Below are 25,844 nucleotides of genomic sequence, written 5' to 3'. Positions count from 1 at the left end.
AAAGATGAATGAGGCATCATCTCCCGCTGCGGAGCGTGCCCGAGTCCCAGTCCAGACCCGAATGACCGGACAGAGGAGCGACACGGTGCGAAGAAAACACGCCCACCCACCGGAGGAGAGAGACGCAGTGTTTTCGGGAGGGAGCGCTTCATCTTCTAAATCTAAATCACTGCTGCAAATTCAGTTTGCAGGCATGTATATTGAGACTGGATGTGTACAAAAGTGTGAGTTAAATGTCTTCAGTAGTTTTGTTTGTATTGTAATATTCGCGTTGAACCTTGTAAAATACCTAAAATAATAAAATGTCAACTAAAACTATACATTTTTAAAACTAACCAGAAGCAACCAAAACCACTGTGAAATGAACTGAAAAGAAAAGTTTAGAGAATGTGTTCAAAGGTTCTGTGTGTGCGCTCATATTTCAGTGTTTTAAAGACACCGTTTCGAATTAGCGCTGGCAGATATAAAATATATTCTTCACCACTAGGTGGCAGAATTTTACTAGCAGTTGCTGTTGTTTATTAACTTTTCATCCAATCACGGTACAGAAGAATGTTCTTACAGCGACTACAGCTTTAAATAGTAATTACTGTGTACACAAAAGTACAGCACACCCTTTAACTACAGTCACCTCTTTAACTCAACACTTTATAAATCTTTTTATTCTGTTGATGGGTTTACTTTATTTTTTTAAGGTTTGAAACTATTTTAAACACAGGAATTTTTGGTAAAAGGAACATTTAAGGTAGAAAACACAAAACAGCACATCTGTCTTGACATGTTGAATAATTATCTGTGAAGCCGACAGATGCATTTTACATGCTTTATCACTTAGCATGACATTCCTTCACATTCCTTATAATTTAAAATACTTTATCACAATTACAGGACTAATCTCTGGCTTAAAAAAAATTACAGTGCTTACACATTTATTTGACCCCCTGTCAGAAAACCAAGAGAACACAAATATTTTAGAAATCTGTCAAAAATGTGCTATAAATTTTAAAAAAAATTGTTTATTAGATACATAACAAACTGAATTCATGTATTTATACTTGTATCGAGCTGGCTGGACTTAAATGTCAATTTCTTCTGTTCAAGAATGAAACAAATGTAAAAACTGTAATTTGGTATCTTAATAAAATGTTTTAAAGAAGTAATTTACTACTTTTTTTTAAATAAATTTGAAAATTAATGGAAAACATTCATTATATGTAATCATTTAAAACATTGTGATTAAAGCGCTTACACATACTGGTTACATTACAGAAACATTAAAATAAAGATTTTGGTAATTACCAGTGCTGCATGTGTGGCATGAACCTTACATGGTGGTTTAATAAATTCGTTAAGTGCAGCACATTTTTACATAGTCTACTCACAGTATTTCCCTAAATGCTTAGTATGAGTGTATTAAGGAGGTCAAAAGTTTATCATGAAGCTGTCAGCAGTTGGGTTTACTTTGGGGCCATCTCGTGGCCAAGCCGAGACACTATTTGCCCTATTTGATTCAAGTCCTGAAAATGCTCATTTTGCAAAGCTGGCTTTCCAACAGAAACACATTAGAATGGTTCCTGGTTAGTTGTGCACCCTGATGTTCAGCTCTGAAGCGCCCTCTTTAACCTGTGAATGACTCAGACCTGTCCTTTTTATCCTGCTCATACTGCAGGCCGAGTTTCAAAGTTTCCTTCTGCAGTGTGGGTTACATGAAACACAACAAATATTGACTGGGGCTGATCACTTCAGTGGATTTTAACCTTCGGTCTTCAGCTCTGCTCCCCTGCAGGACTCTCTCTCTCTCTCTCTCTCTCTCCCACTGCTTTGTTTTGTATTGTGTGTTTTCCGTGTGAGGATATGTGCACACGAGCCCACAGACCTAGAAACATGAGGCATCTTCAGGTGTTACTTCTGGGGCTCCTGCTCCTTCATCAGGGCTGCTGCTTTGAGTTTGTGATAGACGGGGAATGGGAGGACGAGATGGTGAGTTGGGAGGTGTTAAAATAAACATTTACATATATATTCAAGCTTAAGCTTAAGTAAAACTGTGTTAGTAGTCTTGGCCTCATATTGAAGACACAATTTTTTACGCCTGTAATTTTAAGTGAATTTTATGCTTTTCATTGATGTTACAAGAGAGCCACTTGTGTTCCATGTAACAGCCAGTCTGCATAAAATATGTAAGATTAAATCTAAATCACTGTCTTGAAATTTGACCTGCAACAGGTCCAAATACAACAAATTACAAGCAGCTATTCCCTGAAATTCGTGCTTATTGTTATACTATCAAGAAAGATTCTTACATGTTTATATTTATTGTGGCTAAAATGAAAACAAACTAAAAGAAATCTTAAAATTAGAGGCAAATCAGAGTTTTTTGACCTCTGAAATGAGTCTAAATGACGTTAAATGACTGGAAAACATTTCCAAAGATCTTTTATTTACTTTCATTTTCTTTGTTCTGCTAGTCACAGATGCAGGATCATCGGGAGAGACATAAGGTGAGAGCATCTTTTCAAAAGTCGGACTTTTATTTTACCTGCACACTGCATAAAGAGTCTTGAAATGTGGGTTTGTCTTTCTCACTGATGTTGCAACGCTTGTATTCGGCAATCCATGGAATTCACATATTGATTCTTCAAAAATAAACAAAAGCTCAGCAAACAAAGCCACTCTGATCCAGTTTTAAATTCTACATCTGCTCAAATTTAATAACAGTTACTGATGCATGATCTCACCTCAGAGAGCACATTAAGATAGTCTGATCACTTCTGTGTGTATTTCAGAGAGCGATTTTGACCAGTGAGGAGCAGGAAGACTTTGAGGTATGACCCCTCGCTTGTTGTTCAAGCAGTCTCTACTGTGACAGAGTTTAACCTTATCTGATAATCAATACGCTGTTTGAAGAGATCCTCGTGACTGACAGGTTATTGACTTTGTTCACTGTAAATCCTGCTCTGCTTCCCTTTGCTGTCCCTGTTTCTCTGCTTTAGAAGCTAAATTAGCGGAAACGTTTTGTGAAGTCTGACTTTTCTTTCTGGATTTTCTTTTTTCTTATACCTTAAACAGCAGCAAAATACGTTAACAGGCAATAAATGATGTTAATGTCTCTCTACATGGGTGTTTCCACACAGCAAATCCAGCATGTCCAAATTAACACTGTCGGATTTGATTTCAACACTATTAAAGTGTCTATATGGGTCCACACCAGAGAGTGTTAATTTAACTCTTTTTGGAGAGTTGGTACGTTAACTCTGATTTAGTGTTAAACACCAAATCTGTCTGGAGTTGATAATTTAACACTTGGTGTTAAGAGTTTATATATTAACTCTCAAAGAGTATTTTAGTTTAACTACGTAAGAGTTATCTTCTAATTCATTCTAAAAAGCGGGAATTTTACTGTTCTGAACTTCTAGAAATTTCTTTTGGAAATAAACATTTACTAAAAAGATGCAATGGTTTTTGAAAAACATTTATTCTGAACTGTGCACCACAATTTCAAAACATTTTCTGAAAGATGTAACAGTATACATGTTCTCACTTTCATTAGAATTTTGTTTATCAAAAGGTCTGACATAGATGAGCTGGTAAATGCAAATAACAGCATTCTCATCACTTATTTCTTCAATACAATATGCATGTCCTTCATTCATCCCTTTGTGGAACTTCAGCGCACTTCTGCTCTCCCCCATATTCCATCTTCACAAGCATATCCTGTGTGGAGATCGAATAAAAATTAGTTGACAGTAATTAATGGCACAAATAATCCAGTAATCAATTGCAGCACAGTTAAAAAAAAAAAACGGAATCCTCTTTGAGCCATTACTTGTGTAAAGTATTTTCCCAAAAAACAAGGACACAGGCAACAGGTAATACTGAACTAAATGTAAAACCTCAACCTTTTTCATTTTTACCTAAACCGTGTGCACAAAACTCTGGAGGGATCTAAATGCTACCGTAGAATCCAGTCAGGACGTCAGCTACTGCTGTTTGCTCGTTTTTTTTTTTTGTTTTTGTTTTATGGGCGATCGTTTTCAGGCTTCAAGTAGCACCATTATACCAACATTTCACATTCTACACATTGTTTTAGGTGTATTTGACCAAAAGTTTGACTGAAAATTCACATGCAAGCTTTTTTCAAGGCTGTAGTATTTGCCCGCAAACAATACCTTTCAGCTAGCTAAAACAGAATATTATGCTATCAGCGAGCAACATGGCTAATGCCTTTCACACAGCTTTGTCTCAACTCCAAAGAGCCACAGAAGTAAAAGCTAATAATAATTGAAACAATCTTTGAAAAAATGACTTACCAAGCATGGCAAACAACTCAAATATGTAGAGCAAAATGTTCTGAAATGGCTTCACTTCAGCTTCGATTGGAGCCGTGCTGGGGGCGGAGTCTGTGAATTTACTCTGTTGGTGTCATAGCCCCTCTAGGAGTTCAGAGTTAAGAGGTCAAGAGTTAATGTTTCCATTGTAACACCTCCAGATTTGACAGAGAAACACTCATTTTTAACACTCGATTTTAACTACTATCATTTTACACCTCAGAGTTACATTAAAAGAATGTGACTCTGCTTAGAGTAAAATTAACTCTACTTTTGCAAGGAGACTATTAACACCAAAAAATTTAACACTTTTGAATTTGCTGTGCAGGATTTGTGAGGCCATGGGGGCCGGGGTTTGGGAGGGGGACAATAATAGTCATGTGGGCTCGTGGGAAATCATGTATTACATTAAACAAAAATACACTGTGAAAAACTAGCTTCATTTAATAATCCGAGCCATTATCTAGTATTTGGGAGTTTTCAGACCCTTTCGTTAATTAAAACTGTAATACTGCAATACTTTCAAAACAATATGCATCATATTAATGAATGATGTAGCTTTGTACAATAATCACAGAAATGTTTAAAGGGGCTTCTTTATTTATCATATATACATGATGGAAGACAGTTTTTAGGGTGTTTTTAGGGTGCCGACACCCCATGGGTTAGACACATCCCTGCCTTTGAGCAAGTAATTTAAAAACAGAAAAAAAGCATTAAGATCAAATCCATGAACATTTAGGAAATATCTGATACTTTTGGGTCTTAAAGTAGAGACACTTAGGGATCAAATCTTACCCAAATATCTTTTATTAATAAAGAGAACTTTATTAAAGGCACTGTACTTGATTTATGTTGCTACAGAATGCAATGAGTTTGTGGTTTAAAGTATATAATATTAGAGAAAGACCTCTTATGAAAACTTGACTGTAGGAAAACTTGGTGAACAAAAGAAAACAAAGTTAAAAACGATCCTGATCAGAAAAGCTAAACATCTCTATGAAACGTGCGGGAAATTTCAAAATCTCGTTCAGATATTGCTTAATTCTCTGCACAGGCCATCCGTGGAGATGACATCACCGTCAGGAGCTACAAAGTGGAAAGCCGCATCACTTCACGGTTTTCCCACACCATCGTCAGGAGCTCTGTGGTCAATTCAGGCTCTACTCCCCAGAGCATTGCCTTCAACGTCCAGATCCCAAAACGAGCTTTCATCACCAACTTCACAATGTGAGCCCAGATTCACTCAGTGCAAGCAATCCAGTGAAAGGGGCAGATATAATTGAACCGTATATTCCCTTCAGGAATGTGAATGGGATAACGTTTGTGGGCTCAGTGAAGGAGAAGGCGGTGGCCAGGAACCTGTACGCTCAGGCCAGAGCGAGAAACAAGGCAGCCGGCATCATCAGGTGCAGGAGCAAAACAGCCTCTCGGTTTCATCTCCTTTGTGCAGCTTGTCAGTTAAACTCTTTTGTTTTTTTCTGCTTCACAGGACTAATTCCCAGGACATGGAGACCTTTAAAACAGAGGTCCATGTGCCCTCAGGCAGCAATATTGAATTTGAGCTGCACTACCAGGAGATGATGCACAGGAAGCTGAATCTTTACGAGCATACACTGCACCTGCAGCCAGGGAGGCTGGTGCCACAGCTCCAGGTGAGAAGGTCACAAATAATGTGGACGTGCACTTCACCTGGCGATCCTTTCTAATGCAGTGACATTTCAGGTGGACGTGTACATCTTTGAGCCACAAGGAATTGCAACAGTAAAGGCATCAAACACCTTTGGAGCACAATTTGCAGATCTAATTAAAGTAACGTCCACCAAAGACAAGGTAACACCAGAAATATGTGTATATGTGTAAAATATAAACCTTTACAATATAATAAGATTAGCTGTTTTGTTGTTATTATAACATTATTTTGTCTTCCTATTGTAATTATCAGTTTCTTAGTATCTTAATTTCTTCCTCTTTTTTGAATTTAAATAAATATCCATGAGATCGAAGTAACCCATGAGTACAGTGCCATAAAGCTGAAAATGTTTGTTTTACTTTTAATATATTAATTTATCTTTGATCTCATGGCAAACTTTTACGGAACCGTTTTTGTTAGAAAGCTATAAAACTAATTCTGAAAAAAATAAATACATTAAAAATAAATATATATAATTTATTTTAAATATCATTTTAACTGATAAATGTGATCCTGACTTAATTAAAAAATAAACTTTAGTAATATATATATATACAGACCTCCACTTACTAAGTAATAAACACTGAAAAAAATATTTTCCCCTTTTTTTCTTCTTGTCCTCAGGCTCACATTGTCTTCAAGCCCACCGTACAGCAACAGAAGCAGTGTGAAAACTGCACAGAAAGCGCTGTAGAAGGTGTCATTACTGTTTTATATGATGTGAACAGAGACAGCAATGCTGGGGAACTGCAGGTATCACACACTGAGCCTACAAGTATCATGTAAAAGACGATTTTATTGATACAGTCTTTTAGAAATGACAATCTCTTCATATTCCCGCAGGTCTCAGATGGCCACTTTGTTTACTTCTTTGCTCCGTCCAACCTCTCCCCTCTTCCAAAAAACATTGTGTTCGTCATTGATGTCAGCGGGTCCATGTGGGGGGTCAAAATGAAGCAAGTGAGCAACAGTTGTTTACTCTTTGGTCAACATTTGGTGCACTTTGACTCCTTCTGCTCCATCTTCATACCTCTTCCATCTTTTGTAAAACACTGCAGCCCAGTGGCGGTTTTTCAGAATACATTTAAACCCAAGCTTCTCTCACAGACGGTGCAGGCCATGAAAGCTATTTTGGACGACCTGACCATCGATGACTACTTCAGCATCGTAGACTTTAACCATAATGTGCGCTGCTGGAGTGAGGGGCTTGTACCTGGCTCCTCCATTCAGATTGCAGATGCCAAGAGATACATTGAGAACATTAAACCCAATGGGGGTATGACACAATAATTATTATACTATTATCAAAAGGAGTGCTCGAATGACCATTCCCATGTTAATGTTTGGATTTTACTGACTGCAGGCACCAACATCAACGAGGCCCTACTGAGAGCTGTTCAGATGTTGGTGAGAGCGTCCAATCACAGGGTCATTGACCCTCGCTCCGTCTCCATGATCATTCTTGTGTCTGATGGAGACCCCACTGTTGGTAAGACTGCCTGATTCAGATAATTCCCATTAGCCATCTTGGACTTTTGGAGCCAGAAATGACCACACTTGGACAAAAGAATGCATCACTTTCAGCTAACCCTAGCAAGATGAGTTAGCAAGCTATTAGTGCTAATAAGATTTTTAAAAAAGCATCAGAAGATTTTCAAACCCCAAATTTGAAAGACAGATCTCTAGGATGATCTGTTGGTACAGTTAGCCACACAACAAACCATTTTACTGCACAGCAGCAACACAATAACAGTTAAAAGGCTCAGGCTAGTTGAGGTGAAGCTTTGCAGGCAGGTAGTAGCCTGTTTTGACTCCTAGTTGTCACTCAAAGAGGTCATGCCACAAATGGAGCCACCCCCAAATGGCTATTTAAAGAACTGCAGGTTTTGAAAATTCTGCATTGGCTTCATTTTTCAGCCCTTAATCTGACCAAAGACATATAAACTAGTCAGCCCTACTGCAGACAAGTTTGCATTTTCTTATCCAGTATATGATATGTGGTTAAGAAGGCGTCATAGAAATACTGGTATAGTCTTTTAATACCAGGATTTTAGGTGTTGGTGATTCTAAAGCCTTTAATGTGGAGTAGAAGAAGTAGTTTTAGATGGAAACAGCTGATTCAAATTTTCTGCAGGTGAGATCAAGCTCAGTGCAATCCAGAAGAATGTAAAGCGAGTGATGAGGGAGGAGTTTTCGCTCTTCTCACTCGGCATCGGTTTCGACGTGGACTATGATTTCCTGGAACGTATTGCCATGGAGAACAGAGGCATGGCTCAGAGGATCTACGCCAACCACGACGCAGCAGAGCAGCTACGGGTACGGCAAGGAAACACAACAAAAAAACCCCATCCAACTCTGCATCACTTACATTCTTCCTCCAAATTTCCAATTTCCTAAAGTCCAAAGCATTCCTTTACTTCAAGCATCTAATCTTTAGGCATCATACTCCCACTTACTGGTAAACTATTTTCTGGGACTCAGTTTGGTAATGAAAAGGTGTGCCAATCACAGTACAAATAAAGAACAGATTTTTCCTGTAAGATAAAATCTACCTTTTTTGTTGGATGCAGAAAATGATGGCCCGTTTAACCATCAAAACTGTCGGTTATCACCTCCTTTTCTTCTCTCTCCACAGGCGTTTTATAGCCAGGTTTCCTCTCCCCTGTTGAGGAAAATCACTGTTCAATTCCAAGCGGACTCAGTTGCAGAAATCACTCAGAATCACTTTGATAAATTTTTCAGCGGCTCTGAGCTGGTGGTGGCTGGGAAGGTGCTGCCGTCTGAGAGCAACACGCTGACCAGCCTCACCACGGGGTCTGCTGTAAGTGCAACACACCCAGTCATACACCTAACATGCTTACTTAAAAAATAGCCCGAGTAGTAAGGACATGAAGGAATGAAGCCTTACTACCAGTATCCCGTGGTACATTTCGTCCTGCAGGCACGTCTGGACATTATTTTGGAGACGGACGCCGACACCACAGAGCTGGACGCAGAGCTGGCCAAGCAGCAGCACTCTTTCACTGGCTTTGCCCGCCAGATGTGGGCTTACCTTACCATTAAACAGCTGATCAGTGAAAGGTGATGGCTGACCAGTTGCTTCATTTCTTTATACATAGGAGACATTTCTGGTTGATCATTATTGCCAAATCTCAGCTTGACATGGAAATATCATTTGGAATATAACACCAAGTAATGTCAGTGGCCCTCTAATACAAGCAGAGTCAAACCCCTGAAAGAAAACATGATTTCTATATAAATATCCTTGAAGACAACAGCAAATTTGTGGAATTGTCAGTATTTGACAGCTGCGGTGTGGCTCCCCTCCAGGTCTCTGGCTACAACAGCTGTCAAAAAGAGGAAGATCACCCAGCGGATTATGACTCTGGCTGTGGAGCATCAGTTTGTCACTCCGTTCACCGCTCTGCTAGTGGAGAGCGGGGACGCCACGGAGAGGTTGCTGGCTGACTCTCCAAAGGACCCCAAACATGGCTGCTGCTCAGGTGCATGGCAAACGGCAGCATGACACTAAACAAAACAGGTGCTACATGGCTGAGGAAGATGAGGAAGGGAAAGGATCCTAAAGCATTTAAAGCACATGTAGAATAAAAGGGCACAAAATGGGATCATACATATATGAATGAAATGCTGTACATGCAAAATATAATACTTTATTCTCTCACATGTTTACAGGAGGAGGATCAAGTGGTCCACCTCCTGTGGAAGTTCTTGTGTACCAGCCTCCACCCTGGGTCATGTCAACCCCAGCACCCTCAATGGGTGAGGTTTTGGAGGGTCCAAAAGAGGAGATCACTCTGCCGGAACGGGTTAACCTTGGTAATACAGGCTGTACACACTCTTACTAAGCATCATGAGTACCTTTCCAGCTGCAGTGTTCCCTGTGAACACGACATAGTGAGTAACCAGCTCAGTGCATCTCTTCCAGTGGATAACGACCCTCACTTCATCATCCATCTGCCCAGAAGTAACATGGACATCTGCTTCAACATTGACTCCAAACCCGGTCATATTCTTAACCTGCTTTCTGACAGTGGAACAGGTAGTAAATGTTCAAAGAAATATGTTTTGGTGTTTTGTTAATCATGACTATATCTACAGTTTACTACTGTAAACAACCATGACGACTTCTCTAAGTAATTTGCAGATCATAAGCTGTATAGAAAAGATTGAAGGAGCCAAAATGATATTGGTGGTTGGTTGGACTTCCATTTTTATGTCAGAATGGTAGCATTTTAGCAGTCACCATCTTGGTTTTCTGAAACTAGACAACACATGTGAGGACCCAGAGAACCAGAGGACACTAACCACTCTCTAGTAGCCATTATAATTCACAAACAACAGCATACCGCAATAGGCTAAATAAGATAAATCCCTAGACTCATTAGGAAAATGCTTTCTGAGGAATTAAAAGGAAGAGGAAAGGTAATTTTGTCAGAGGCTTCCTCACAATCTGACTTATTTTTGTAACCAGAAAAGTCACCCCCTGCTGGTCAGTAGAAAAAAAATGAATAAAGCACTCCATCTTTTATGTACAGTTTATGTTGCAGACCTGAAGTGAATTTTAATTTATTCAATCTTTAGTCTATTAAATTCCAAATTTAACTGAATATTATGCGGCACAATAGTTCATAGATTAACCTCCCTCTCCTGTCCTTAAGGTGTAACTGTGAATGGTCAGTTAATTGGCTCTAAGAAAGTGAACAAACGCACCTACTTTGGCACCATCGGCATCTACTACCAGCCGGACGGAATCAGTGTGATTGTCAGTACTGATGGGATCACCATGACTGATGGCAGAAACAACCACTCCTTCACCTGGGGGTCTACAGCTGAAATAAGACAGGATGGGTAGCTGACTTACCTTTAATTGCTGTTTCTACCTTGCTGTCAGATCCTTTGGGCTAAAGTTGTTTTGTTTCTATTTCAGGATAAGGATTTCCATTGTAAAGAATTCTAATGTCATCATCACAATAAATAATAGTACCCAGGTGATGGTGTTGCTTCACCGTGTGTGGAAGAAACACCCTGTTAATGTTGACTTTCTTGGGATTTACATTCCCAATGAGAACCAGTATTCACCTCTAGTCCACGGACTCATAGGTAGGTCTAGGTGGAGTGAAACACACAGTATCCTCACAGTAATCAAACATTAATGTTGTCAAAATTGTTACGTTTAATAGAGAAGTAAAGCATGGCAGTGTTATAAGATACTAATCAAGGAGCTAGCAATGGCCCAGAGGTAAGATAATAAAAACAGCATGGGCCGCATGATCGAGCCTTGAGGAACCCCATGCAAATGTGGAACAGAAGAAGATGTAATTATTGATATAAATATTGAAGTGTTTGCCATACAATACAAAGTACAAAGAAGACCACTGAAGTTCAGTAAGCACAATTAAGACTGCTCAATTAAAAATCAGAGTCATGACTCTTTTGGTCAAAAGTGACATCCCAGTTATTTAACTACTTTTAAAACATCATGTTTTTGTTTGTTCAAAGTATTATTTGTGGTTGTTAGACTCAAACCAGGCAATTTTTTTCTAGTATTCAATCGTGGTGAGCTTGTATAAATTATAGCTTTAATATCCTGTACTTAGCTGACAGGAGTTTTAACCATTGTGGTTTTCTCCTGGTGTGGTCTATCTGCTTCAAGATTCAAGATGCTTCTCTGTACACGCTGGTTGTAACAAATGGTTATTTTATTTATCGTTGCCTTTTTAGCTTGAAGCAGTCTGGCCATTCTCCTCTAACTCAATGAATTTTTCTCCCAGAGAACTGGGTGACCATTCTCTGTAAACCTTAGAAATAGCTCTCTGGGAAAATCCCATCAGATTAGCAGTTTCTGAAATACTTAGACCAACCCATCTGGCACCAACCGCAACACTTAATCACATAAGGCCAGTCTCGTAAGGCCAATAATCTTGGCCTTGCGAGATGCAATAGTGCAAATGCATTTGAAGCAGAACTTTTCTTGCTCTCATATTGTCTTTTTGTGTTAATTCAGCTCATGTTTGAGCTTACAATATACTAAATATCAAAGATAGAGTTTAAGCTAAAAATGTGGTCCCACAGGGCAGTTTTCCATTGAGCCTGAGGTCATCTTATACGACATCCACAAAGGAGCTGACCCCCTAAAGAAGGAGGCCACTATGGAAGTGAAGGGCAACAAGCTGCTTGTCACCAGGTATGTCTTGAGCCACAAAAAAAAAGACAAAAACAAAAACAACAATAAAAAAAATGTTAATAAGAAACCTTCTTGTTAAAACTTTACATTCTTGTTTTTGTGTGTGTCAGGGGGTGGCAGAAGGACTACAGGCGTGATAAGAAGCGTGGCTCCAACGTCTACTGCTGGTTCATTCACAACAGTGGGAAGGGCTTCATTGACGGCCACTACTCACAATACATTGTCCCAAATCTAAGCAGCTTCCTCCACATGCCCTGAGAAGCCAGATCCACACTAAATTACCCTGTCCTGCTATTAATCCCCAGGGGTCAGTAGAGAAAATTAGAACCATATGAGTGAAGGGGAATGTCTTTTTTTCCATTGATGTGCAACTAAATTTATTAATCTTATTTTCCAGAGGACACCAGGAGTAACTTTTGTCAAATTTATTTTGAGAAAATATACATCTGAAATGTCAAAACTGACTCAAATACTAAATAAAAACAAACAAAAACAAACTGCTCAAAGTTCTTCTGGTTTGTTCAAGCAGGTGAAATATGGGACATACACAAGAGATTCCCGGGGAATAAACTCTGACACAGTAGAGTCCTTCAGCTAAAAAGCTACCTGAGGTTTAAACAGGAAGTATGCTTATTCAGGCCAGTTTTGAGAAATCCTCGTAGGCAATGTCCACTCTCTTTCCTTTCTGAGGTCCCTGAGGATGAAGAAGAAAAGACATTTGAATGGCTACAGCAGAACAGAACTTTGACAATACCTAAAACAAACCCAAAATATTAATCCTGAAAACAGGGAGCAATAATTTGGTCATAGTCGGACCTATTACAGCCTGACTAAATGTTTTTCCTTTCAATATATAATGAATACTGTGAAATTAGATTATTCCTAAACTGTTTGACACACCTTAAATCATTTAGCTGATCTTTTTTTATATTCGTGCATGTGCAGACTTTTTGATGGGCGGGGCTATGTAATTATGCACGGACTGATTTGCGCATTTACAACACAGAAGAAGTCCAAACATGGACGAACTAGTTTCCCCCCCCCCAAAGAACAAACAAACAAACAAACAAACAAACAAACAAAAAAACACCGTTAGCGTTAATGCGGCTTAAACATGGTCATCACGATTAAAATTTTTTAATGCTCTCAACCCATCTGGAGCGCAGAATGAAAAAAATTTGGACAAACTGCCGAAATGCGTTGACAGAGACATTTCAGGGATTTAGACTCAGTCTGCGCTCCAGATGGGTTAATTGTTAATCGCGTTAGTCGTGATGACGGCGCGTTAACGCTGACAGCACTAAAAAAATATATAAAGTCGCCAATTTAGGATTTCTTTGGCTTTAACCCCGATGAAAGAGGTAAACCTAAGGATGTAACCAAAGCGGTGTGCCACTTGTGCAGACGTATAGTGCGAGAAAAGTACTCAAACACGGCTAACTTGCATGAGCATATACGTGTCCACCATCGGGCTGAGTAAGTTAGGCTATCACCAGCTTCTGCAGCTCCATCAACAAGCATTTGGGCGCACTCTGAAGAGGGTGCATTTGCTCACAGATGATGAGGGTGCTGTTAAAACAGCGCTAATATTTTGTTTCTGTTGACTGCTTCTATTAGCTCCATCATTATTAGCAAACTTACTAATTTTAATGGTTTAAACACTGTTTAATTCAGTGCCATCAGAAATGATTGCTTAAGAGAATTCTGCATTAAAAAATAAATTAAGCAATTTGTTATTCACAAAAGCTCTTTTTTTCTTTATAAACATAAGGACTCATATGTAATATTGATTGAACAAACAAAGCAATGTGAAGACTTTTGACTACAGAAGTACATTAACTTTTACAGACAAAACTATGTTTTAACATCACAGGGACTTCCTTTGGATGATTAAAAGCGGAAAGGTCAAAATACTTACAGAGTCAAGAGTGAGTGCAGCGCTGAAATGTTTTTCATCAATGCCCTCTAGCAGAGCCTCCATATCTCTGTAAGGACCGTTCAGGATCAAAACTCGTTTACCTGCAGCAAGTTTGAGAACAGGTTTACTACCAGAACAATTAACATTTCAAGAACGGTTTTTCTGTGATTTATAGAGCTGTGATTTATACCTGGGGCAGGTATAACTGTCTCTAAGTGATTCTGGTCCAGTTTCAGTTTGTCTCCAGAGTCGATCATTTTTACCACTGCGGTGTATTTGTCTCGTACCTCCTATGAATGAAAAGGATCCGCAGATGTAAGCACCACAGACCTTTAAAGTTTACACACTGCAACCCAAATTTAAATCTAAAGAAAATACTTTACCATGATGACAGCCTTCTTTTTGTGGTATTTCTCCCCCAGTCTTTTGGTGATTACTTTTACTATAATATTGGGCTGCAGCCAGTCATCAGTTCTCACCGGCTGCTGCTGCTGTTGTTTTTTCTTCTCCATCTGTGCAAAAAGGAATCACATACCTGATCAATGAACCTGGCTGCAGTTAACCGAAGACAATGCAAACAAAACAAGAATCACAACCTCTATGATCTCCTCCAAAGCTGATTTCTTCTTCTTTTCCCCTCCTCTGAAGTCTGAGCTGGAGTCTTTCCTTTTTACTGAGGTCGAAGACGAAGATGATGCTGCTTTAAGCGCACTAGCACCCAGAACCGAACTAAAGGAGGACAGGAGCACTCAGTTAGAGGCTGAAGTATTTTACATTAATGTATCTTACACAGAGACCTCTGTACCTTGATTTGGAGGGGCCAGCGACAGAAGAACAGGCACCCAAGTTGAAAGCAACTGTAAGACAGAAATAAGTAAGGGTGAGGGGGAAAAAAAACAACTTTCTAGCAAATGTATTAAGAAAATAAGAAAAAACACAAACCTTTTTCTTCCTCACTCTCCCGTTTGAGCTCTGTGTAGACTGGAGTTTCCTGTAGAATACAACCACCTTGATTATAAAGAGCTGAACCAGCAAATACAGTACGAGGCTTGGGTCTGCCCTGTTGGTACTCACATCAGTGCCTTTGCCTTCACGGCCTTTGCGGACCTGCTCCTCGATCATTCTGGCACTCCTCTCCTCGTCGTCAAGCTCCTGTTTCTTCTTTCTCGCCTGCTCCTCTTGGCGTCGGATGGTCTCTGGGTCGCGGTCGATGTACTGGATGTACCAGCCTTTGGGGGTTTCATCAACTTTGCAAAAACCTGTTGACGATTTCAAACAAGGTTAAAGTACCATTATATTCCTTTGCATTAACTGCAAAAAGGTTACATCTAGATGAGAGACCTGTCAATTTACCAGTCAGTGATTTGTAATGCCTCATCAATCTACATATACATAATGGACATCAATTTCCAATTCAATTTAATTGTGTATCTAAATAGCACCAAATCACAACAGCAGTTTTCTCAAGGTGCTTTATATTGTAAAGACCCTACAATAATACAAAGAAAAGAGTTTTTCAGGTTTTTCACTCCTTAAAAATTGTCAATTTTTTTTGCCCAAGCTGTGGAAGCAGGTGGTTTGATGAAAGGTAAAAATACTGACTCTAAGTGAAAACTACTCATTACTGATTTCACCTAGTTTTCACCACAGCTGAATCTTCTTCCTCTCCCTTTAAGGGTTGCCACAGCAGATCATCTGCCTCCGTGTCACCTTATCCTTAGCATCCTCCTCTGCATGTCTTCCTTGATTATTTTTTTTCCTCTTGCTTGTCAGCTCCATCTCTAACATCCTTTGTCTAGTACATCCACTGCCCCTCCTGTGCACATGTCCAAACCATCCCAGCATTGCCTCTCTAACTTTGCCCCCAAACTGCTCAACCTGAGCCGTTCCTCTGATAAACTCAGTTATAATCCTGTCCCTCATGGTCACTCAGAATTAAAATCTTAACATCTTCAATTCTGCCGCCTCCAGCTCTCTAGCAGGCCTCACTCCATTTGGTAAACCTTCTCTTTCACTTGCTGTGTTCCTTCTATCACAAATCATCTCTGACACTCATCTGCAGCCACTCCACCCTGCCTACGATGTCTTTTTCACCTTACCCGTGCTCTGTCTGTAGCTGTGGATTTCAACTCATCTATCTTTGCTACTTCTGCAACTTCCCCTTGTTACCAGCATTTCAGTTAAAAGAAACACCATCAGTAGCCCGTAGCTGTCCAATCAACAAGCCCAACACACTATTTTGTTAACTGGTCATTTAAATGTGTTCTTTTAGAATAAAACATTGCATAAATGATTGATTAGATGTGGTTTGTAGTTGAAAGCGAAGCTGCTCAATATATAAACACCCACCTAATTTCACCCTGCTGAAAACTACTCACAAAAACACTTAGGCTGTGATCAAAACACTTTTACTACAGAAGAAAAACACAAGAGTGCATTTCCACAGACCATATTTATTCTTTTCGTAGGTTTCAGACCACCCTGTAGTTCAGTGTTTCACACCAGCTTACCCTCTCTGCCCAGCCACTTGGTGAAGTCGGTCAGAGTCTCCCACTGCGTGGAGTTCATATGGATGTGCTCCCGGTGACTGATGTACTCATTGTAGACGATGTTGTTGTGTACTCGCTTGGTCCCTGTGGATGAGAAAGGAGCAACAAACATTCTTATAACTGACTACAGACAGCTGCTGCTGCAGAAACATCTGGATGACTAGCAAACCCCATCTCACCAAATCGTCTCCTGAGCAGCTCCAGGAAGTCACTTTTGAATTCACTGGGAGAAAAGCAACAAGAATAAAGGCTTATGATCTTTTTCATTAAATCACAAACGTGACGGAAGAAGAAACATGACGTAACTCACTCTGAGAAGTAGTCCATGAACTTGGTGGGGTTCTCAGAGGCCAGCAGTAGCTGCCTCTGGTGGGACTCGGACATGCAGTGACACTTAAATCCGTTCTGTCACCAACAAAAACACAGTTTAGAGTTTAAAATCCTTTAGAAGTACAACGAATACACCTAAAAAAAAGACCCATTTAATGAACATCTTACCTCGTCCCTGCATTGTTTCTGACACATCTGGCAATACCATCTCAACTTCTGTAGACCTTTGGCTTTTATTCGGTTGCTTATCGCTTTGGGTGAAAGAAAATCCGCTTTTCCCATTATGACTAGTTAACTTTAACACGAAACACTTTAGAAAATGATTAAAAAAAACGTGTTTTTCCTCGAAAAGCTGCTCAAACGAGCGCTCGCTGCTAGGGTAAACAGTTTCCGCGTGTGCTTCTACGTCATACCCTCGCGAATAAACGAAAAAACTCGCGATACTCTTGCTGCGCGTTTGTGCTCCTCATAAAGATTGTGTTTTCTGGAATTTTCGTGTACATAACGTTCCGGAAAACACATTCACAAAATGTTTTAACTGTTTTAACATTTAACTAATGTTTCTGCGTTTCATTTAATTGTCCTACAAGAAAAAACGAGTAAAAGATTATTTAAAAGTCTTTTCTTTTGCTAAATAAGAAGAAAAACTCGAAACAAACCAACAAAAAAAGAAAAAAGATGTTTCTAGCTAATATAATAAAATCTTAATTATAGCCCAAGCAAATATTTTGTGGAATTCAATATTTTTCAGTAATTTATTTTTATTTAAACTACATGTAAAAGATAAACTACAAAAGGAAGATGTATGTATGGTTGTGTATGCTACATGGGAACAGATGACTCTTCAGGAGTACTTCATTAACGGTAAGAATTTTGACAGTAAGTCGAGAATTTTCTTTAATTTGTTTTTCCTGGGAAAAAGAGCAGAAGTCTTTTCAGCTGGTAAAAGGGGACATTTACATTTCGTGAGAGACTGTATTGTAAAAAAAAAAGACGTTAAATAGCGTAAACACATGCTGGATAAATTACTGCGATAATGTACAATAATTGATTTAACTTTTGGAAAATTGTCGAAGGATGGAACAGATTAGCTTTATCTTGACGCGTGTCCGTGAAGGCATCAATTCGTCCATTTTGCTTTTGACTTGCGCCTGCGCAGTCCTGCGTGTCTGACCTTCATAGGACTAACCATGTTCGCCAGGAGCAGCGCTTTGGTGTTCTCCCCACAATGGTAAAGTGAATAATTTTCTTATACTTTCTCCGCTGCCTTAAATGCAGTATTTTATAAGTTTACTTCAAGTAGATATGCAGCGGGAGTAAGTGTGTGACGTGTAGACTGCACCGTTTGCAGTTATTGAATACAAGGGCGCGCTATCTTGCAGGCCGCGGCTAATGAATGACAGCGCTGCCAATGGACACGTTCAGCCGGCTAGCCGTTAATGCTAACTGAGCTGACGTTTTTCAATATGAGGGGAAAGGGGAAATATTATCAGTGCCCCTGGATGATTTATCTTACTGCATTATCTAACACAGCACAAGAACAGCTAGAGTGAACTGTCACAGCTTTCTCCGTGTAGTTAGCCACCAAGCTAAAGGATGAGGGCTCTCCTTCAGGATTAGCAAACAGCTAAATCTATATCAAAGGTTCATTTAACATGAGTCTGTGCTGTAAAGTGGTGTTTTTGCTGTTTAGGATGTATTTGGATATTGATGAAGCTTGTCGGTTAAGCTCACATACACCCTTTCTGTTCACAGGGGGCAGGTCAGGAACATGGCTACCTTGAAGGACAGTAAGTACTTTGTATACTACTCTGATAGAAACATAACACATCTCGGATACAAAATCTGAATGGTCTCACACAAAATCTTTAATATTCCCTTTAATAAAGCTGCAAACATTTACTGGGTGTCACTTGATACCAGAACAAAGCATAATATATATTCTTTTTTTATTAAGCTAATGCAAAGGCTAGCAGGCAGTCTCGGGTTATCTCAGTCCATCTATTTCAGCCCTGATATCTTAGCATTTGGTTAACTGCTGATATGAAGTACCCGTGACACGAGTGTTAAATTCATTAGCAGTATATATTATGTGTAATCAGTGTTTTTTTTTTTTTTTTAAATTTTCCATAGCAAAATGGAAAAAGGAATAGACAAGTTAAATTTAATTAATATTAGCTCTTTAATTTGATTAATATTCTCATGAACATCAGTTCATGAGGATATTGCATAAATTCTAATTCAAGCTGAATATGAGTCTTTAATGGAGACATTTAACAACTGTTAAACCTAATTTGAACTTGTACTTGCATAGTACCTTTCTACCCTGAGCCATAGGTGCTGTGATGAGAACATCAGAAAGTAGTGAATAATGAAAAAGGGAAATTTAAAAAAAAAAAGACTAACAGCTGCTAAAGTGAATTACAATTATTTTGCTGAATTTTAGTTTTGTGAATAATAGAATTAAAGTGTTTTTGCAGGTTCGCCAATAATAAAGGGATGGATACCTCTTTTCTTAGTGTGTGAAATTGCATTCAGTTGTCATTTCTTTTCTCCCTCTAGTTACCATTCGGTTGAAATCCATCAAAAACATCCAGAAAATCACAAAGTCCATGAAAATGGTCGCCGCTGCCAAGTATGCTCGTGCTGAGAGGCAGCTGAAACCAGCACGTGTCTATGGCACCGGTTCTCTGGGTATGTACATCTCACTGTCACGTTGACTGAAGCTTAATATTGATTCCAATTCAGTTGATGATTGAAGGTTTTACTGCTTTCTTCAGCCCTGTATGAGAAGGCTGACATCAAAGCCCCGGAGGAGAAAGCCGCCAAGCACGTGATCATTGGTGTGACTTCCGACCGTGGGCTCTGTGGCGCCATCCACTCCGGTGTGGCAAAGACCATCAAGAGTGAGATCGCCAACCTAACCGGCGCTGGCAAGGAGGTGATGGTGATCAATGTGGGAGACAAGCTCAAGGCTCTGCTGCACAGGTGTGTTCAAGGTTTTCATCATTATATCATTTTATCAGTGTAATGATCATCATCTTCATCATCTCACTGTGAAAGGATGTGAATGTAGTCTAGTGTTTGGCTTCACTCAGCAGGTATTTAGGGATATTTAGCTTTTTTCTTTTCTTTTTTTTTTCTGTCCTTTATGCTATGTGAATATTGGTTATTTTATTCCATGGAAGGTGTATTAAAGTAATATTTAGGCTACCTCAATGTTTTGTTTTTAATTCCTTTTTTGGGGGGTTGAGGGTATAATTTTATCTCGCACAGGAGCTGTTTGTCTGCTGTTACTTTACTGGGTTGATTTGTATTATTGTGTGACCTTGATATTTTAATGTGTTAATTCATGCATTAAAACTCAAAGGTCACAGAAACAGAACTGCAGCTCCAGTTTTCTGTGAAATGTAATTCTGTTTTTTGCAGTGGAGTCTGGCTTTAAGAAGGCTGCTTCTTTCCTCTGAGCTTTGACTCTTGTCACATGCACAGTTATGACACAAAGTTAACGTAAACCTTCAAACTCTGGATTGGAGGCGTGTCTCCTTCCATCCATACTGTAGGACAGCTTTGATGGCAAGCTCAAGCTGAGGACTGAGGATCTAGTCTAAGACTGATTACTGAGCTCTGATCACGACGACTCTTGTTCTGCCTTAGAACTCATGGAAAACACATCATGTTGAACTGCAAGGAGATTGGCCGCAAGCCCCCCACCTTTGGTGACGCTTCAGTCATTGCCGCTGAGCTCCTCAACTCCGGATATGAGTTTGACCAGGGTTCAGTCATCTTCAATAGATTCAGGTACAAACAGGCTTTGAGGTTTCACTGTTTTCCTTCTGTTTTATTATCCAGATCAAAGCTAACCGACCCTCCCTGTCATGCAGGTCTGTTATCTCCTACAAGACGGACCAGAAGCCCATTTATTCCATAGACACAGTTGCTAACTCAGGTAGCACCAGTTGTTTTGTTAAATCCGTTTAACACGGAGCCATCAGAGATGTTGATCATCTCTCTTCTCCCTCAACAGAGAGCATGGGCATCTATGATGACATTGATGCTGATGTGTTAAGGAACTACCAGGAGTTCACTCTGGTCAACATCATCTACCTGGCCCTGAGAGAGTCGTCCACCAGCGAGCAGAGCGCCAGGATGACTGCTATGGACAGCGCCAGCAACAACGCCTGTAAGAATCTGAACTTCCTGCCAAACGTGCAGTCTTTTATTGTTTTCTTCTAGAAGTCAGAGTGCTGCTGATACTATTTCTCATTTTAAAAGATGCACTGATGTTAGAATATTTCTTTAACAGTTATCATCCAACAGCTATGTCGCCTTTGGAAACAACATCTAAATATATAAGCAGTAGCTAGCATAGCAGCTAATATGAGATGTTTCATAACACTGTCATGAGAAAGCGTAAGTGTTTAAAGACCGATAAGGTGGTCATAGCAGTTTATGGAAAGTTACTTATAGCATAAGTGCTGAGTATTTCTGGGTTTAGCATTTCAAATGGGTTTAATTCAAATTAACTTAAAATTATTGGGAAATAGCCTTCATTTACAGTATAACACCAGCATTATCTATAGATGCAAGTAATTAAAGATGCATAGCAAAAAGGAACCCAAATAAAATGACAAATTGCATAAGAGGTTCGAAGGGAAATTAAAAATGGTTCATCCATGGTTCATCCAAGCTCAAGCAGGCTTGAGGGACTTCCTTGGTTGCTCTTCCAGTTTCAGCCTGCTAACAAGGGCACTTTTAGGTCTTTAGATTCATGTCATTGCTAAAGGAGTTGTTTTTGTCAAATCAATTAAGTTGACACCTCTTGGATCTTGGTAGACATTGAAATGGGGCATGTTATAGACAAATGTAAGCAGATTTGGTATGTTAATAATTATTAATGGTAACAGAATCCAAAGTCATGATGACTGGGTTTTTATCCCTCAGTTGTAAAAGGCTGATGGGGTATTATCGCAACCCTGCCGGGTGGGTGGGTGGATGGTATAGACACGAAAGTTTGTGAATACGATGACTCAAGAAGGAAGTCGCCTTAGATTTTAAAATTCTTGCATCTACATCAACTAAGGGGTGATGGCTTTTCAAATTGATACCATAGGTGCATCTAATAGGAGGCTGACGGGCAGCAGTGGTGGCTGCCAGTGTTTCTTCTTTAAAATGCTCTTAAAGGCTTCAAACAATGACGAATAGAAAACAAGCTGAGAGGAGTTGGAGGCGATGGGTTTCTATAACTGTAACGTGTTATGATTTAGTTTGTGCTGAGTCATGCTTTTAATCCTTCCACCATAAAGATTTAAATTTGACCGTGACTGATTTTTCTCTCCCTTCGCTTCAGCTGAGATGATTGACAAGCTGACCCTCACCTTCAACCGTACCAGACAGGCCGTCATTACCAAGGAGCTCATTGAGATCATCTCTGGAGCTGCTGCTTTGTAAGTTTTAACCACGTCTTCAATTTTCTCTCCCACTTTTCTATCTTCCTCCATCCATTTACAATTTTTCCTGTGACTCATCCCTTCATTATGATCCTCATTCACTCTAACTTCCCTTCACTCTTAACTTTCTGACCTCGGAAACCCCCCCCCCCCTTTTTTTTTTTTCTCCTCCCAAAAGATTCCCACTTAGCTATGCATGTCTTTAAATTCCCAAAAGCTGTCAGATTCTTTCATGACTAATTCTCCTCTCCGACCTAATCTACTCCTCCTCAACCTCTGCTGAACTCAGGAACTGAGGCTGGTCTTAACAGAGGAGGTAACAGTGGTAGACTGTAATGTAAAGAGCCCCACTGGGCTAGTGTAATGAAAACTAGCTGTGGAAGGGTCCTAAGTTCTAGTAAAGTAGACTAGAAATTTGACCGAGTAGTTTTCAGAGTTGTGGATTTCATTTTTAAATGTTTGAAACTTGTTCCTAACCTTTGCTTTTCTTTTTGCAGATAAACTGGTGGGATCTTCATTTCCATTATCTCTTCAAAGTACTTCAGACATGTTATTGTCCAGAGTCTAATGAACATTTGCGCTTGTATTTGTAAAATATATGGAGAAAATAAAGCTCTTACACAGAACGTCACCCTTTCATCACTTCCTGTATCTGTTTTTCCTCCAAATAAACTCTGATAGATGAGATGAATGTCGACGTGATACTCCAGTGAGATTTATTAAGTGGTTTTATAATGGCTTTGCTGTTTTCATGGAAATGCATTTGCTCAGTGGCTCCAGCTTGGCGTGCTTGTAATTCTTGAGATATTTCTGTACGAATATGCATTTGACCTCAATGCTTCTCTTATTATACCTTATCTTTATCAGCCATGATACGCTATATCCAAAAATCACTTGCATGGAAACTGGTGTATAAAAGGCAAGCAGCTAGACATGCAGACTACCACTAAATATTCCACAGTCAATTGTTAGTGAAAAGTGGAAGCAACTTGGCCATGAAGTGGTAGGACCCATAAAGCAGGGTCAGCAGATGCCAAGGCACATGGTGAACTCTGTGCACTAACTTTCTGCAGAAGCAATCGCTGCAGGCCTCCAGACTTCATGTGGCAATCACATTAGCTCAGAAGAACAGAGCTTCATGGAATGGGTTTCCATGACCAAGTAGCTGCATCCAAGCCTTGCATCACTAAGCGCAATGAAATCTGTTTGATGCCGCCTCTGGACATGTTCTCTTAATGTTTTAGCATGCTAAGACATTTTGGACATTTTCATGCTCCTAACTTTGTGGGAACAGTTTGAGGTTGGACCCTTTCTGTTCCAACGTAACTGCAACAGTGCACAAAGCAGGTCCCTAAAGAAATTTATGGGTGAGTTTAGTGTCGAAGAGCTTGACTGGTCTGCACAGAGTCCCGACTTTAACTCGATAGAACACCTTTTGGCTGAATTGTAGTGGAGACTGTGACCTCGGACTTCTCATCCAACATCACCGTCTGACCTCACAAATGTGTTTCTGGAAGAATGGTCAGAAATTCCCATAAACACTCAACCTTCTGAAATGCCTTCCCAGAAGAGTTGAAGCTGTTATAACTTTAAATCGTGGGCAGACATTAAACCCTATCGATTAAGAATGGGATGTCAGTCATGTTCATAAGTGTGTGTGAAGGCAGATGAGCGAGTTAGTGTCTGAAAGAGTGTTTGAGGTGTTGAGTGGATTCATTCATTCCTCACTCCACTTCACAGTTTGGTGCTTTATGGGAACCAGGCTACGTTTAAAAAGTTGTTGCAACTGAGCTTTAATGAGACAAAGTAAATGTTAAAGGTATATTTCAGCTCTCAAAGCTGTCAGTCTGTCAGTGCCTTTAATTTTGCAGTTGATCAGTGAACATTACAGTTTTTTTTCTTCTTCGTACATGGTCAATAGTGCAAACTTTGCACTAACCAATAAAGTGTACTTATTTCACACAGTGATTTTGTTTGGTGGGCACTCTCATTTAAAAAAATCTCAACAAACTAACAAAAGTATAAATGACAAACAAATGCCCCGACCTTATCATATGCATAGGTTATTGCTTAGATGGTCCTCAGCCTGTGGATAATCACAGTGTAAATTGGTCGCTTGCTGTTCCTTTAGAGACCACCAGGTGTTGCTCTGTGATCAGAAATGTGAGGTCTTCGAGCCCAACGCAACAACCTGCATTTACTTGTAAAGTGGTGCTTTTGTATGTGTAACAGCAAAATGACATGTAACACCTCCGGTTAGTTCTGCTTAATTAATCCACTGCATTCAGATTTAACCTGTGATGTGAGTCCAGCTGTGTAGGCTAGGTCTTCTGGTTTCTCATGTTAATGTGGGCTAAAGTTAGAGGGCAATAGCTTCTTCCAAATATAGACAGAAAACAGAAGACTCTTGTGGTTTACATTTATTGTTTATGGTTCTGTGGATGCCTGTGTGTGTGTGTGTGTGTGTGTGTGTGTGCTTATATGTCCTGCAGACCTTGTTTGTCTATTGTATTTGTGCTTGTTATTGTTTACTCCTGAGGGTAGCAGGGAGCGATTGCATCTGAACACTGAAATTACAGCGATGCCAGACTCTGATAATCGCAGTCAGAGAGCAGCAGCCTTCTCATCTCCCCCCTCACCGCTGAGGCCCAGTACTCCAACATTACATGGACGTGAGTGACGGTGGGTAAGGGGAACACTGGGAAGTGGGGTTTTTTTTGTGATTTTTTTTTTTTTTTTTGCTGGGAAATGTGAGAGTTTTGGATAAATGCTCGATAGTGAAAACAGAGCAGACTGTGTGTGTCTTGTAAAAAAAGTAAAAAAATAAATAAAAATTGTGTAGTTGAAAAGTCACTGCAGAAATAGGACGTCCACTATAAAGGGCTTACTGACAGAGATAGTGCACTGAGGTTTGTTTTCCTTTCCGGCAGCAAAGTGTGAAGCCTGAGAAGTTATCTCTGCAGAAATAATTTTCTTTTCTGTCTTGATGATTGCAAGGAAGAGAGTACATCTACCATAATGCAAGCCAAACACTGCGAGGTATTCGACATATCAGTCGTTGGAAGGCTTTAGTCAAAGTAAAAAGTAGGATGTCTTTAAGGTCTCAGTGCTGAGAATTCAAATGATGGAGAAAATGTGTGAAAGAATATTAACTTTAAATATATTACCTTATATGGACGACATGTCAAGCTGAAAAAAAGTATTTTTTTTCCTCATGTTTTAAAGAGTTTTTTTCCCTTTCACACTATAAGTGTGAATGGCCTATGAATAGCCGTCTATACTTGTGTTAATTTCTGGCACTCACTATCTCATTGTTGTCAAAAGAAAGCTAATGATTTAATTAAAATCTGACACGGTTCCTGTTTTTGATTTTA

At 39.6% G+C, this 25,844-nt stretch overlaps 3 protein-coding genes across 7 annotated transcripts; 2 read left to right on the top strand and 1 right to left on the bottom strand.

The window, feature by feature from the left end:
• The first annotated feature begins 122 nt into the window (after positions 1–122).
• Positions 123–12,534, top strand: itih2 (inter-alpha-trypsin inhibitor heavy chain 2). Of its 3 annotated transcripts, XM_082510188.1 has the most exons (22): positions 123–224; positions 1,670–1,980; positions 2,466–2,498; positions 2,784–2,822; positions 5,383–5,555; positions 5,630–5,734; positions 5,818–5,980; positions 6,051–6,158; positions 6,643–6,771; positions 6,862–6,978; positions 7,126–7,294; positions 7,382–7,507; positions 8,153–8,334; positions 8,654–8,839; positions 8,960–9,099; positions 9,349–9,521; positions 9,712–9,855; positions 9,965–10,078; positions 10,698–10,887; positions 10,967–11,139; positions 12,112–12,223; positions 12,334–12,534. In XM_082510188.1, exons 2-22 carry the CDS (start codon positions 1,855–1,857, stop codon positions 12,479–12,481), a joined length of 2,850 nt encoding a protein of 949 aa, XP_082366314.1. In that variant the 5' UTR covers positions 123–224; positions 1,670–1,854; the 3' UTR covers positions 12,482–12,534. The 3 variants fall into 3 exon arrangements, with proteins under 3 accessions (XP_082366314.1, XP_082366315.1, XP_082366313.1); XM_082510189.1 differs by lacking the exon at positions 1,670–1,980 and having other exon boundaries at positions 154–224; XM_082510187.1 differs by lacking the exon at positions 123–224 and having other exon boundaries at positions 1,315–1,980.
• Positions 12,535–12,633: 99 nt separating this feature from the next.
• kin (Kin17 DNA and RNA binding protein) lies at positions 12,634–18,090 on the bottom strand. Its single transcript, XM_082510190.1, has 12 exons — positions 17,189–18,090; positions 17,001–17,095; positions 16,870–16,913; positions 16,652–16,774; positions 15,216–15,400; positions 15,084–15,132; positions 14,947–14,998; positions 14,738–14,870; positions 14,525–14,653; positions 14,332–14,431; positions 14,142–14,242; positions 12,634–12,917 (listed from the first exon to the last, which is right to left on the bottom strand). The coding sequence occupies exons 1-12, from the start codon at positions 17,300–17,302 to the stop codon at positions 12,858–12,860; spliced, it is 1,185 nt and encodes a 394-aa protein (XP_082366316.1). The 5' UTR covers positions 17,303–18,090; the 3' UTR covers positions 12,634–12,857.
• Positions 18,091–18,148: 58 nt separating this feature from the next.
• On the top strand, positions 18,149–23,096 carry atp5f1c (ATP synthase F1 subunit gamma; the record flags this gene model as incomplete). 3 transcript variants are annotated; one of them, XM_082510194.1, is made up of 10 exons in its annotated part: positions 18,149–18,251; positions 18,776–18,810; positions 19,583–19,714; positions 19,801–20,008; positions 20,678–20,821; positions 20,905–20,969; positions 21,048–21,203; positions 22,371–22,467; positions 22,760–22,786; positions 22,968–23,096. In XM_082510194.1, the coding sequence occupies exons 1-9, from the start codon at positions 18,211–18,213 to the stop codon at positions 22,764–22,766; spliced, it is 885 nt and encodes a 294-aa protein (XP_082366320.1). In that variant the 5' UTR covers positions 18,149–18,210. The 3 variants fall into 3 exon arrangements, with proteins under 3 accessions (XP_082366320.1, XP_082366321.1, XP_082366322.1); XM_082510195.1 differs by lacking the exon at positions 22,760–22,786; XM_082510196.1 differs by lacking the exons at positions 22,760–22,786; positions 22,968–23,096 and having other exon boundaries at positions 22,371–22,471.
• Positions 23,097–25,844: the final 2,748 nt, after the last annotated feature.

Source organism: Aulonocara stuartgranti (genome assembly GCF_965226115.1).
Source record: "Aulonocara stuartgranti genome assembly, chromosome: 17".
Lineage (NCBI taxonomy): Eukaryota > Metazoa > Chordata > Actinopteri > Cichliformes > Cichlidae > Aulonocara > Aulonocara stuartgranti.
Note: the sequence above shows the minus strand (reverse complement) of the source record. Positions and strands in the feature narration are given on the sequence as shown.

What these genes read in the sequence shown, in the direction of transcription:
- itih2 (XM_082510188.1), top strand. Translation starts at nt 1,855, where the DNA reads ATGTGCACACGAGCCCACAGACCTAGAAACATGAGGCATCTTCAGGTG. An exon ending in GCCTCACCACGGGGTCTGCT is followed by an intron (nt 8,840 to 8,959) that starts GTAAGTGCAACA and finishes TTCGTCCTGCAG; the next exon opens with GCACGTCTGGACATTATTTT. An exon ending in CAAACATGGCTGCTGCTCAG is followed by an intron (nt 9,522 to 9,711) that starts GTGCATGGCAAA and finishes ACATGTTTACAG; the next exon opens with GAGGAGGATCAAGTGGTCCA.
- kin (XM_082510190.1), bottom strand. Translation starts at nt 17,302, where the DNA reads ATGGGAAAAGCGGATTTTCTTTCACCCAAAGCGATAAGCAACCGAATA. An exon ending in TTCATGGACTACTTCTCAGA is followed by an intron (nt 16,914 to 17,000) that starts GTGAGTTACGTC and finishes CTTTTCTCCCAG; the next exon opens with TGAATTCAAAAGTGACTTCC. An exon ending in AAAAGAAGGCTGTCATCATG is followed by an intron (nt 14,432 to 14,524) that starts GTAAAGTATTTT and finishes TTTCATTCATAG; the next exon opens with GAGGTACGAGACAAATACAC.